The 11455-nt window shown below is 36.8% G+C and overlaps 1 protein-coding gene across 1 annotated transcript; it reads left to right on the forward strand.

The window, feature by feature from the left end:
- The first annotated feature begins 200 nt into the window (after positions 1-200).
- On the forward strand, positions 201-886 carry LOC145100173 (uncharacterized). Its single transcript, XM_079037548.1, has one exon. The coding sequence runs from the start codon at positions 283-285 to the stop codon at positions 703-705; it is 423 nt and encodes a 140-aa protein (XP_078893674.1). The 5' UTR covers positions 201-282; the 3' UTR covers positions 706-886.
- The last annotated feature ends 10569 nt before the right edge of the window (positions 887-11455 follow it).

Here is an 11455-nt window from a genome sequence, read left to right on the forward strand (position 1 = left end):
TAACGTCAGTTGACCGTCAAGCTACCGTCAAACGATTTTTACAACTTTAGTAAAAAACATAAACTACATCATATAATTAAACTTAAGCATTAAAAATGAGATCCGTTGTTATATTCAAAGTAGAAGGACGTAAAAAGGAGAATCATAAAACCCAAGATGAAAATTTGCCAAATTTCATAACTGGTCTTCATAAATTCTTCCGTCATCGTATCTGCAATTCACAAATCACAATTCTTCTCGTATTTTCACAGTTTGCATTTGCAGATAAAAAAACACAACGAAATGGGGGTGATAATCATTGACGGACCAACGGTGCAAGCTTTTGTGAACGACGATGTTCAGTTCAGAACCGCAGTGGACAAGCAATTCGTGCTTCTCGACACCAACAACGACGGGGTTTTATCGAGATCCGAGATGCGAAAAGCGTTCGAGACAACGCGGTTTCTAGAGACAGATTTTGGTGTGGATAAGGCTACGCCACCGGAGGAAGTAACGCTGCTGTATGAGTCGATTTTCCGAAGCTTCGATGAAGACAACAATGGCACCGTTGACATTGATGAGTTCAGATCGGAAGTGAAGAAGATCATGCTCGCTGTTGCTGATGGACTCGGATCGTCGCCGATTCAGATGGCGGTGGAAGATGAAAACAGTTTTTTCAAACTTGCCGCCGATCACGAAGCTGCTAGAATCGCAAACAGTTCTTGATATGGAGTTTCATGAAATTGGATCGACATTTATTATTTCGAAGTTTGTGAGGCAGAATGATAAGTCGTTACTTGCTCTCTATGTTGAATGTATCATATTGTGATATTTGGTATGATCTCTCAATTGAAATATTGTAATTTGTATCTGTATTTTTCGCTTATTTATGACATACTATTTTTCACTGTTCTTTGTTGACAAATAAATTCATTGGGCTTTATTGATTACTTACTTTATAAATGAGAAATCTATTGTGGACCAAAATTAACATAATTGGACTGACAAATGGCATATTCTATGTAGCTCTATCATGATCCTATTATGATATTTTGATACAAATAAATAATAGAAGAAATGGGTATCGATGGGTATGTATATTTGTTATTTATGTAGGAGCTAATATGTTTTTAATTGATAAGACATGAGATGATAATGTTTTATATAATAACTAAGTTAATACCTGTGGATATCACGGATGAGAAAAAAAACACTACTGGTAATTTCAAATCATAATGATTAATCGATGATTTGCAAAGAATTATTAATTTACAAAGTTTGACGTTTTGTTTGTAAGTTTAAAATGATTATTTAAAATTAATATATACTAGTATGAATTTCTGATGGACATTATACATGTATAAATGTAAAATTAATTACCTTCGAAATTTTGAAAGGGTCGTTTAAGCCTGAAAAAAGAATGACCTAACACAATAATTAAGACATTAAAACAACTTTAAAACTTAATAGGCATGATAATAATTATTTAGGTAGGTTGGTATTATAATGATACAAAAATAGAAATATATGATGCGTTTGTTTTAAAATAATATAAGACTATTACCTTTCACTAATATAATTAAGACATTAGTTGATTTAAAATGAGATAAGACCATTACCTTTCACTTTCGGTCAATCCGTATCCAATCCATCGTGTGTTTGCTTTAGGGATTTACGTCAAAGTTAGTATATATGGCTTTAGTAAATGAGATTCACCTAAACATCATTATGACATTATCACACTGTTAGCTTCTTTTACACATGTTACTCAATTCCCACTCTTGTTTTGAGTTATTTCTATATGAAACATTTTAACTGTTTAGAGATAAAACATATGTAGATATTAAATTACTTATAATAATTGAAATGTCCTTTTATGTAGAAATACACCGGACCACCCAGGGGCGGAACTCTTAAGGGGGCCGGGGGGGGGGGGGGGGGGGGGGCATGCCCCTCTGGTTTTTAACCTGTTAATATATATATAAAAGAAAAAAACCCATCAAATTAACAAATTAGCAATAAAAATGGAGAAACCCACGAATAACCCCTTCAAAGTATAAAGTAAAAAATGTAATATTGAATTATATTAACCTCTTGGTGATGACTACACTCTTCACATCCACGAATAACCGCTTCAGAGATCCGATTGTTTGAAGTTTAGTTCTATAGTAATACCATACAATCAACAAACACCACATAGACACTATTAATAAATTTAATTGATTAAAAACAATATTTTAATACAAACCTTTTCAAATGTAGCCGCATCTTGTGAATTGCTATCAATTAGCTATAGTTTATCCAAGGTCTAGTCCTAACAATCATCTTAATCTTTTCATCATCACTTTTCTCAATATATGCTTCGTTCTTGACTGGGATGTTGGATGTTGTTAAAAAATACTCATGAGGACAAGAATGTCGTTATCTTTAATTCTTTTTAGAGTAAAGGATGTAAAAGATTCAAACCCTAGTCAAATTGATGGAATATCAATGGTTTTTTCTTTGACATCATGCCTATCCCCATCATGAAATTATTTTCACAAAAATTCTAGCTCGATATTATTTAATTTTTTAAATACTTTATCTACATCATAATCAAGTTCAAACATATGAAGTAATTTGCCAATTAGTAACACAGAAAAGTACCATGGATTGGATCAATGGTTGATATATACATATACATAGATTATAAAAAAAGTTCAAAGAACATGAATATTGATTACCCCAAAAGAGAGATGCAGTCTTCATTGGTTAAATGCAGGCCAGTTGTTATATATGGTTCTAAATTTAAATGAAACCTAATAATTCAATAAAAAGAAAGATGATTAAGAATTTACTTTAAAGGAATTGGTTTCAGATTCTTGTTTGCCATCTCAATCATCAGTGAAAAAAAGTATCATGTTAATGGAACCATAAGAAGTAAGAGGAGTTTATTAACAAAATGGAAATCAGAATTTATCATCACCTTGAGCTTGAGTAGCTGATGAAAATACTATTTATAGATTTCTTTATAGCCCAAAGAAAATCAAGAAACCAAACTAATCATAACTACACAAACCATTTTCTTTCAAGCATTTCATCAAGCATGTGATGTTCATCTTAAAACCTGCCAACTTAATCGTGAGTACATTTATCAAGACTTAAAATGCATGGCAATTAGAAGGTTTTCCTATGATCGTCATGAACAATAAAGTTATATTCATTATAAATTAAAAGTATAATTACCTTGCACTGACAAACCTCCTCGTTCTCCCATTTCCCTCTTTGTTCCTTCTGCTGGCAACCCTCACCCCTGTTGATGACCCTCATGTTCCAGTCCCAATCTCCTTCTTCGAAACCTAAATCATATAAACTCAAAATCGAACCAATCCAAGTCACATCTTGGAAATACTGTAACGCTCGTAGATCAGGGCTAGTCAATTTAGAGACGATAAGCGTCAATAATGACTTTTTGATAGAAGATTATTTAGAATGAATAATCTTAACTAAGTTGTATTATATGTTACAAGGATTCCGTACATATAAAGAACGCCGAAATCCGATAACGAAGAAGTTATGACCTGTCGAAGTTTCACGACAGAACCGACACGACACTGAATGACGTAAAAAGTGAATTTTATGTTGGAGCGATTTTTAGCCTTAGTGATCTAAATGAAATTTGTAGTGTTCGTTAAACCGAGAGCGTGCATAAAAAGAATGCCCAAATCTGACTTCGCATGAAGAAGTTATGATTTTCCGAAGTTTCAGCTTAGCGGTATGCAGCCCGAATACTCGATTTGAGATCGATTGATTTCTAGCCGAAACAATCTAAACGAGATTCGAATATCTCGTTAATAGTAGTGCAACGGTAAAAAGACAGACGAAAACGGAGTTTAGATGAAGGAGTTATGAATTTCGAACGGAGTTTTCCTGTCCCGGCCTACTAAAAATGATATATTAACAATATATTAAAAATAGACTCAAAATTAGCCAAAAAAGTCTAAACAAGAGTTGTAGAGCAATATCTCACCTACACGTTGATATAAAGAACGTCGAAAACGGAGATCTTATACGAAAGTTATTAATTTCTGAAGTTCGGGGCGCGAAACCCCAAGACTATCAGAGACCACGACGTGAAATCGGTGGTCATGACGTGGCATGTCTTCTGATGCCTCCTGGAGTCTTCCGGACCTAACTTGCGATGACACAGGCAGTGACGATCAAGCCCACGACGTGAAAGTACTGTTCATGACGTGGAAATGAGAAATTTTCCCTATAAATAGAAATCAAGGGCCAGCCGATTATGGTTGCTCCATCTCTTCTCTCCCACTCCCGATACACTCTCTAAGCCCTATTTTAACCCCCCGAAACCCCAGTATCAACCACGAGACCCGAAGCCCGAAGATCCCGAGAAGAAAAGAGTTTCCGAGCCGAAGCTCTGCCCGTGAGAAGTCCGGTGTGTGAAGATATCTCGGTTTCACCAAAGAATACTACCATTGCAAGCCGTATTGTTGTCCGGTCATCTTCTGATCAAGTAAGTGTATAGTTACTTTCTTCTAACACATAAGTATGAAGTATTTTCTATGAACTACGTGCTATGTATTTATATATTGTTGTTTATTTGAGATGTTGGTGGAATGGATGAACTATATAGGTTTTAATGAGTTAAACTGTATATGTATTTTGTAACTATAAATATGTTTTGTAGGACATGGGTAGATGAGATCCGTGAGTATGGATCAGATCAAGTGGTTAGTTTTAGATCCGTGAGTAGGGATCCGATTAAGAGGCTAGTTTTAGATCCGTGAGTATGGATTACACCAAGAGGTTAGTTTTAGATCCGGGATTATGGATCAGGTAAAGAGATAAAACTTGTTATTAGTCCGGGAGTATGGATTAAGACTACGTTAATTGTCCCTAGTCTGGGAGTATGGATTAGACACAGTTATTGATCTGGGAGTATGGATCAGATTAGGATTAAGGTATAGTTAATTGTCCCTATTCCGGGAGTATGGATTGGGTACAATTATTGATCCGGGAGTATGGATCAGATCAGGAGGTTAGTTTTAGATCCGTGAGTATGGATCAGGTAGTTTTAGATCCGTGAGTATGGATCAGGTGAAAAGGTTAGTTTTAGATCCGTGAGTATGGATCTGGAGAAGAGGATAGTTTTAGATCCGTGAGTAGGGATCAGGTAAAGAGGATAATCTTAGATACGAGAGTTAAATCGTGTCGTTGTGAGGATCGATGGGGTGGGATAAGAGTTGTCTTTATATGGTGAAATTGTACAAGTTTGAATGTTCTATATATATAAATATATGATATAACATTGTGGGATGAAAACCCTATATGCTCACCAGGCTCCCAAGCCTGACGCACTCAGTTTTCTTTGTATCACAAGTATCAATACGAAGACATATTGGGTACAATTATTGATCCGGGGGTATGGATCAGATCAGGAGGTTAGTTTTAGATCCGTGAGTATGGATCAGGGGAAAAGGTTAGTTTTAGATCGTGAGTATGGATTAGGTGAAAAGGTTAGTTTTAGATCCGTGAGTATGGATCTGGAGAAGAGGATAGTTTTAGATCCGTGAGTAGGGATCAGGTAAAGAGGAAAATCTTAGATACGAGAGTTTAGATCGTGTCGTTGTGAGGATCGATGGGGTGGGATAAGAGTTGTCTTTATATGGTGAAATTGTACAAGTTTGAATGTTCTATATATATAAATATATGATATAACATTGTGTGATGAAAATCCTATATGCTCACCAGGCTCCCAAGCCTGACCCACTCAGTTTTCTTTGTATCACAAGTATCAATACGAAGACATATTTCATTGAGAGATTAAAGGAGATGTAAATCACTAGTATAAATAAATGTATGTTCTATTTATGCTTATGTGTCTGTATCGGAACATGACATCCCGAGATTTTGTTATATAATGAAAATACATTTCTTTAAGAAATGCTTTGATAAATTCTTATCATATTTTGTTTTGGGAATAAATTCCACAACCATTTTCTTTGAAAGATTACTCTGATTTTTAAAAACAAAGCATAAACAAATCGGTCTTTTCTGGCCATGAAATTGGGCATGTCACAGTTGGTATCAGAGCATTAGTTTAAGGGAACTAGGAATTTGTAGGAAATTTCTAGACTTAAACTTAGAATGCTAAGTAATGATCATGAGGAGTGTGTCTAAAATATGTTAGGTAGTACACCTAAATTGACACAAGCACTAGTTTATTTTAGGAATGATGCCTAAAATGTTTTTATGTGCTAAATGCTATATGTTGCCATATATGATATTTATTTGTTCGGATCTATGGTCTGTTGCCGACCGGATCAGGAAACCTTATGTGTTTAGGATTCTAAGCGTATGGTTATGATATTAGAACTAACATGTAAACGTTTCGGAGTGATATGGAAGATCGTAATATCTATCGCGAAGGAGGATCTAATTTCACCTTATTCGGTTTATAGATCGAAATGGCAAGAACAAGAAGCGGAGTTTGAAATGCAAACGAAAACAAGAATCAACAGCCTAAACCACCAGTGATTGAGCAAGCACCTATTGTAGCAGCAGCACCAGAGCCAATGACGATGGCTGGGGTGCAAGCGATGATGCAGATGATGTTGGATCAGCAAATGGAGGAGACAAGGCGATTACTCCAACAGAATCATGAGGAAGTGTCACTTCAAGTGGAAGAGCCCGAAGTGAATGAAGGGCATTCAGAGGGAGGTAACTATAGTGGGACTGTTGGATAAGCAGAACCCCCAGTGGCAGAAAGGAATGACCTAGAAAGGGAAATAAACAGGGATGGGCGTATGTATAAGAATTTCTTGTGCGCCAAACCGCCAAGTCTTTCTGGGAGCCCAAAGCCTGTAGAGATTATGGACTGGATCTCCGAAATGGAGATGGTGTTTGAAAGTTGCGACTGTAGTAACAAACAGAAGACTATCTTTGCAGTTAGACAACTGAAGACTGGAGTCTTGAGCTGGTGGAAGTTACTGCCAGAGACGATGCCCCGAGGGGAAGCACTAAGGATGTCTTGGGAATCATTCCTGGAGCAGTTAAAGATGCAGTACTGCTCATAGATAGATCTGATTGATCTGAACAATGAATTCCAGAACTTGAAGAAAGGTAAATTGAGCATTGATGATTATGCTACTGCATTTACCGAAAAGATGAAGTTATTTCCTTACTTAGTGCCAACTGACCTCTCAAAAATTGAGAGGTTCGCAAATGGACTGCCTGCCAACTTTGGCCCAACGGTCAAGATGGAAACTACTTTGAAGACAGCAGTCCGAGCAGCTAAAAATGTGGATATCTAGTTAAAGGAAAGGGTTCTGGAGAGAATTGAGGTGGGCGAGAAAAGAAAGATTGAAGGATCCTCAAGGTCTGATGAGAAGAGAAAATTTTTGAAGTCTGATTCGAAGAAGCTCGAAGAAGGAGCACAATGGTGTGACAAGTGCAAAAGGAAGCACATCGGGGAATGCTCTAAAGAAATGACCTGCTTCAAATGTGGCAAGACTGGTCATTACGCCAGCAAATTCCCAACCAAAAGAGAAGCCTGCTTTAAGTGTGGCGAAGAAGGGCACTTCAAGAAAAACTGCCCAAGAAGAGAAGAGGCTACAAGGCCAAATGTACCACCAAAGCCAAGGGCATTTTACATGATCCTCGATGAAGTAGAAAACAACGCGAGGATTCAAGGATGAAGACTTCATATATGTATAAAGTTTGTATCAGGAAGTGCAGCCTACTAGAGGCGTAGTATAGGGTGAAATTGAACCTTTTTGTAATCATTTTAAGAAATAATATAAACCCTAGTTTTGCTAACTGATGTGTTGAATGATTGTGTGGTTTTCTTGTATGATGACTTGGTCGACTGCGGGAGAATACTTGGGACAAGTATGATTAGGTGTGAAAGGTAGTAGATGCATATACTACTGGAAGCACATGACTCGCACTTGGATCAGGGAAAGTCACAAGGTTACCAAGAAACTTGTAATTGATTCTGTTTTATTCGAGTATGTCATTACTCTTGTTTCGGTAATGATTAGTAGGATGATTGTTATTCTGACCCTAGTGGTCATATTCAAATTGAGTCCGACTACGGTGAGTATGTTATAGGGTTCAGAGAACCAAGTTCGATGTAACATCTGACTTAAGTCAGAAGGTTGAAATTAATGCGATCGATAGAATCGCGCTCGTTAATAAAGGAGTTTGTAGCTAGGTGTGCTACATGTTAAAATGTGGTTATATCACATTAGAGTATGAAGGAAGGTATATTCCATTATGGAATTTAACATTAAAAAGACTGAGTCTAAGCATTGCATCATGCGACGAGAGGTCATTAGAGCATGACCCATCGATCTGTTACAATAGATAAGGGAAAGTATTTATCCTGAGAAGAAGAAGGAGTCCACAATAAGGACTTATTTGGTAACTCGAAGGTTACAATTGAAAGTACAACATAGTATGATAAGCAGATGCAAGATTGGGCATCGTCTGCGGTCAAGAAAGCCATAGAGTTAAATACTCTTTCGAGGAAACATAGAAGTTATGGTTATTACCTAGGATGAAGAAATAACGTGTGGAATCATTATGAAAGTCGTATTTCGTTGATGATTCCAGGACATAATTATCCTAAGGGGGAGATAACTGTAACACCCGTAGATTAGGGTTTGTTAATTTAGAGACGATAAGCGTCAAAAATGACTTTTTCATAGAAGATTATTTAGTATGAATAATCTTAACTAATTTGTATTATATATTACAAGGATTTCGTACATATAAAGAACGCCGAAATCCGAGTTATAACGAAGAAGTTATGACCTGTCGAAGTTTCATGACAGAACTGGCACGACACTGAATGACGTAAAAAGTGAATTTATGTTGGAGCGATTTTTAGCCTTAGTGATCTAAACGAAATTCGTAGTGTTCGTTAAACCGAGAGCGTGCATAAAAAGAGCGCCCAAATCTGACTTCGCATGAAGAAGTTATGATTTTCCGAAGTTTCAGCTTAGCGGTATGCAGCCCGAATACTCGATTTGAGATCGAGTGATTTCTATCCAAAATAATCTAAACGAGAGTCAAAGGTCTCGTTAATAGTAGTTCAACGGTAAAAGACAGACGTAAACAGAGTTTAGATGAAGGAGTTATGAATTTCGAACGGAGTTTTCCTGTCCCGGCCTACTAAAAATGATATATTAACAATATATTAAAAATAGATTCAAAATTAGCCAACAAAGTATAAATGAGAGTTGTAGAGCATAATCTCACCTACGTGCCGATATAAAGAACGTCGAAAACGAAGTTCGTATGCGAAAGTTATTAATTTCTGAAGTTCGGGGTGCGAAACCCCAAGACTGTCAGAGACCACGATGTGAAATCAGTGGTCACGACTTGACATGTCTTCTGACGCCTCCTGGTGTCTGCCAGACCTAACTTGCGATGACGCAGGCAGTAACGATCAAGCCCACAACGTGAAAGTACTGTTCATGACGTGGAAATGAGAAATTTGCCCTATAAATAGAAATTAAGGGCCAGCCGATTATGGTTGCTCCATCTCTTCTCTCCCACTCCCGATACACTCTCTAAGCCCTATTTTAACCCCCCGAATCCCCGGTATCAACCACGAGACCCGAAGCAAGTCCCGAAGCCCGAAGATCCCGAGAAGAAAAGAGTTTCCGAGCCGAAGCTCTGCCCGTGAGAAGTCCGATGTGTGAAGATATCTCGGTTTCACCGAAGAATACTACCATTGCAAGCCGTAGTGCTGTCTGATCATCTTCTGATCAAGTGAGTGTATAGTTACTTTATTCTAACACATAAGTATGAAGTATTTGCTATGAAATACGTGCTATGTGTTTATATATTGTTGTTTATTTGAGATGTTGGTGGAATGGATGAACTATATAGGTTTTAATGAGTTAAACTGTATATGTATTTTGTTACTACAAATATGTTGGGTAGGACATGGGTAGATGAGATCCTTGATTATGGATCAGATCAAGAGGTTAGTTTTAGATCCGTGAGTAGGGATCAGATCAAGAGGCTAGTTTTAGATTCGTGAGTATGGATTACACCAAGAGGTTAGTTTTAGATCCGGGATTATGGATCAGGTAAACAGATAAAACTTGTTATTAGTCCGGGAGTATGGATTAAGACTAAGTTAATTGTCCCTAGTCCGGGAGTATAGATTGGGCACAGTTATTGATCCGGGAGTATGGATCAGATCAGGATTAAGGTATAGTTAATTGTCCCTATTCTAGGAGTATGGATTGGGTACAATTATTGATCTGGGAGTATGGATCAGATCAGGAGGTTAGTTTTAGATCCGTGAGTATGGATCAGGGGAAAAGGTTAGTTTTAGATCCGTGAGTAGGGATCCGATCAAGAGGCTAGTTTTAGATCCGTGAGTATGGATTACACCAAGAGGTTAGTTTTAGATCCGGGATTATAGATCAGGTAAAGAGATAAAACTTGTTATTAGTCCGGGAGTATGGATTAAGACTAAGTTAATTGTCCCTAGTCCGGGGGTATAGATTGGGCACAGTTATTGATCCGGGAGTATGGATCAGATCAGGATTAAGGTATAGTTAATTGTCCCTATTCCAGGAGTATGGATTGGGTACAATTATTGATCCGGGAGTATGGATCAGATCAGGAGGTTAGTTTTAGATCCGTGAGTATGGATCAGGGGAAAATGTTAGTTTTAGATCCGTGAGTATGGATCAGGTGAAAAGGTTAGTTTTAGATACGTGAGTATGGATCGGGTGAAGAGGATAGTTTTAGATCCGTGAGTAAGGATCAGGTAAAGAGGAAAATTTTAAATACGAGAGTTTAGACCGTGTCGTTGTGAGGATCGATCGGGTGGGATAAGAGTTGACTTTGTATGGTGAAATTGTACAAGTTTGAATGTTCTATATATATATATATATATATATATATATATATATATATATATATATATATATATATATATATGATATAACGTTGTGGGATGAAAACCATATATCCTCACGAGGCTTCCAAGCCTGACCCACTCAATTTTCTTTGTATCACATGTATCAATACGAAGACAAATTTCACTGAGAGATTAAAGGAGATGTAAATCACTAGTGTAAATAAATGTATTTTCTGTTTATGCTTATGTGTCTATATCGGAACATGACATCCCGAGATTTTGTTATATAATGAAAATACATTTCTTTAAGAAATGTTTTGATAAATTCTTATCATATTTTGTTTTGGGAATAAATTCCACAACTGTTTTCTTTGGAAGATTACTCTGATTTTTAAAAACAAAGTATAAACAAATCGGTCTTTTCTGGCCATGAAATTGGGGATGACATAAATACCCTCCCCAAAATCGAAGAAGGAGTCGACTTTTGAAAATACCCTCTTCAAAATCCACCCAAACTTACAGTGATTTATTCCATAATAGTTGTTGGTAATACATCAAACAATCTTAATCTAACATATGAATGGAACT

Source organism: Lactuca serriola, chromosome 4 (assembly GCF_051521515.1).
Source record: "Lactuca serriola cultivar US96UC23 chromosome 4, Lser_US96UC23_V15, whole genome shotgun sequence".
Lineage (NCBI taxonomy): Eukaryota > Viridiplantae > Streptophyta > Magnoliopsida > Asterales > Asteraceae > Lactuca > Lactuca serriola.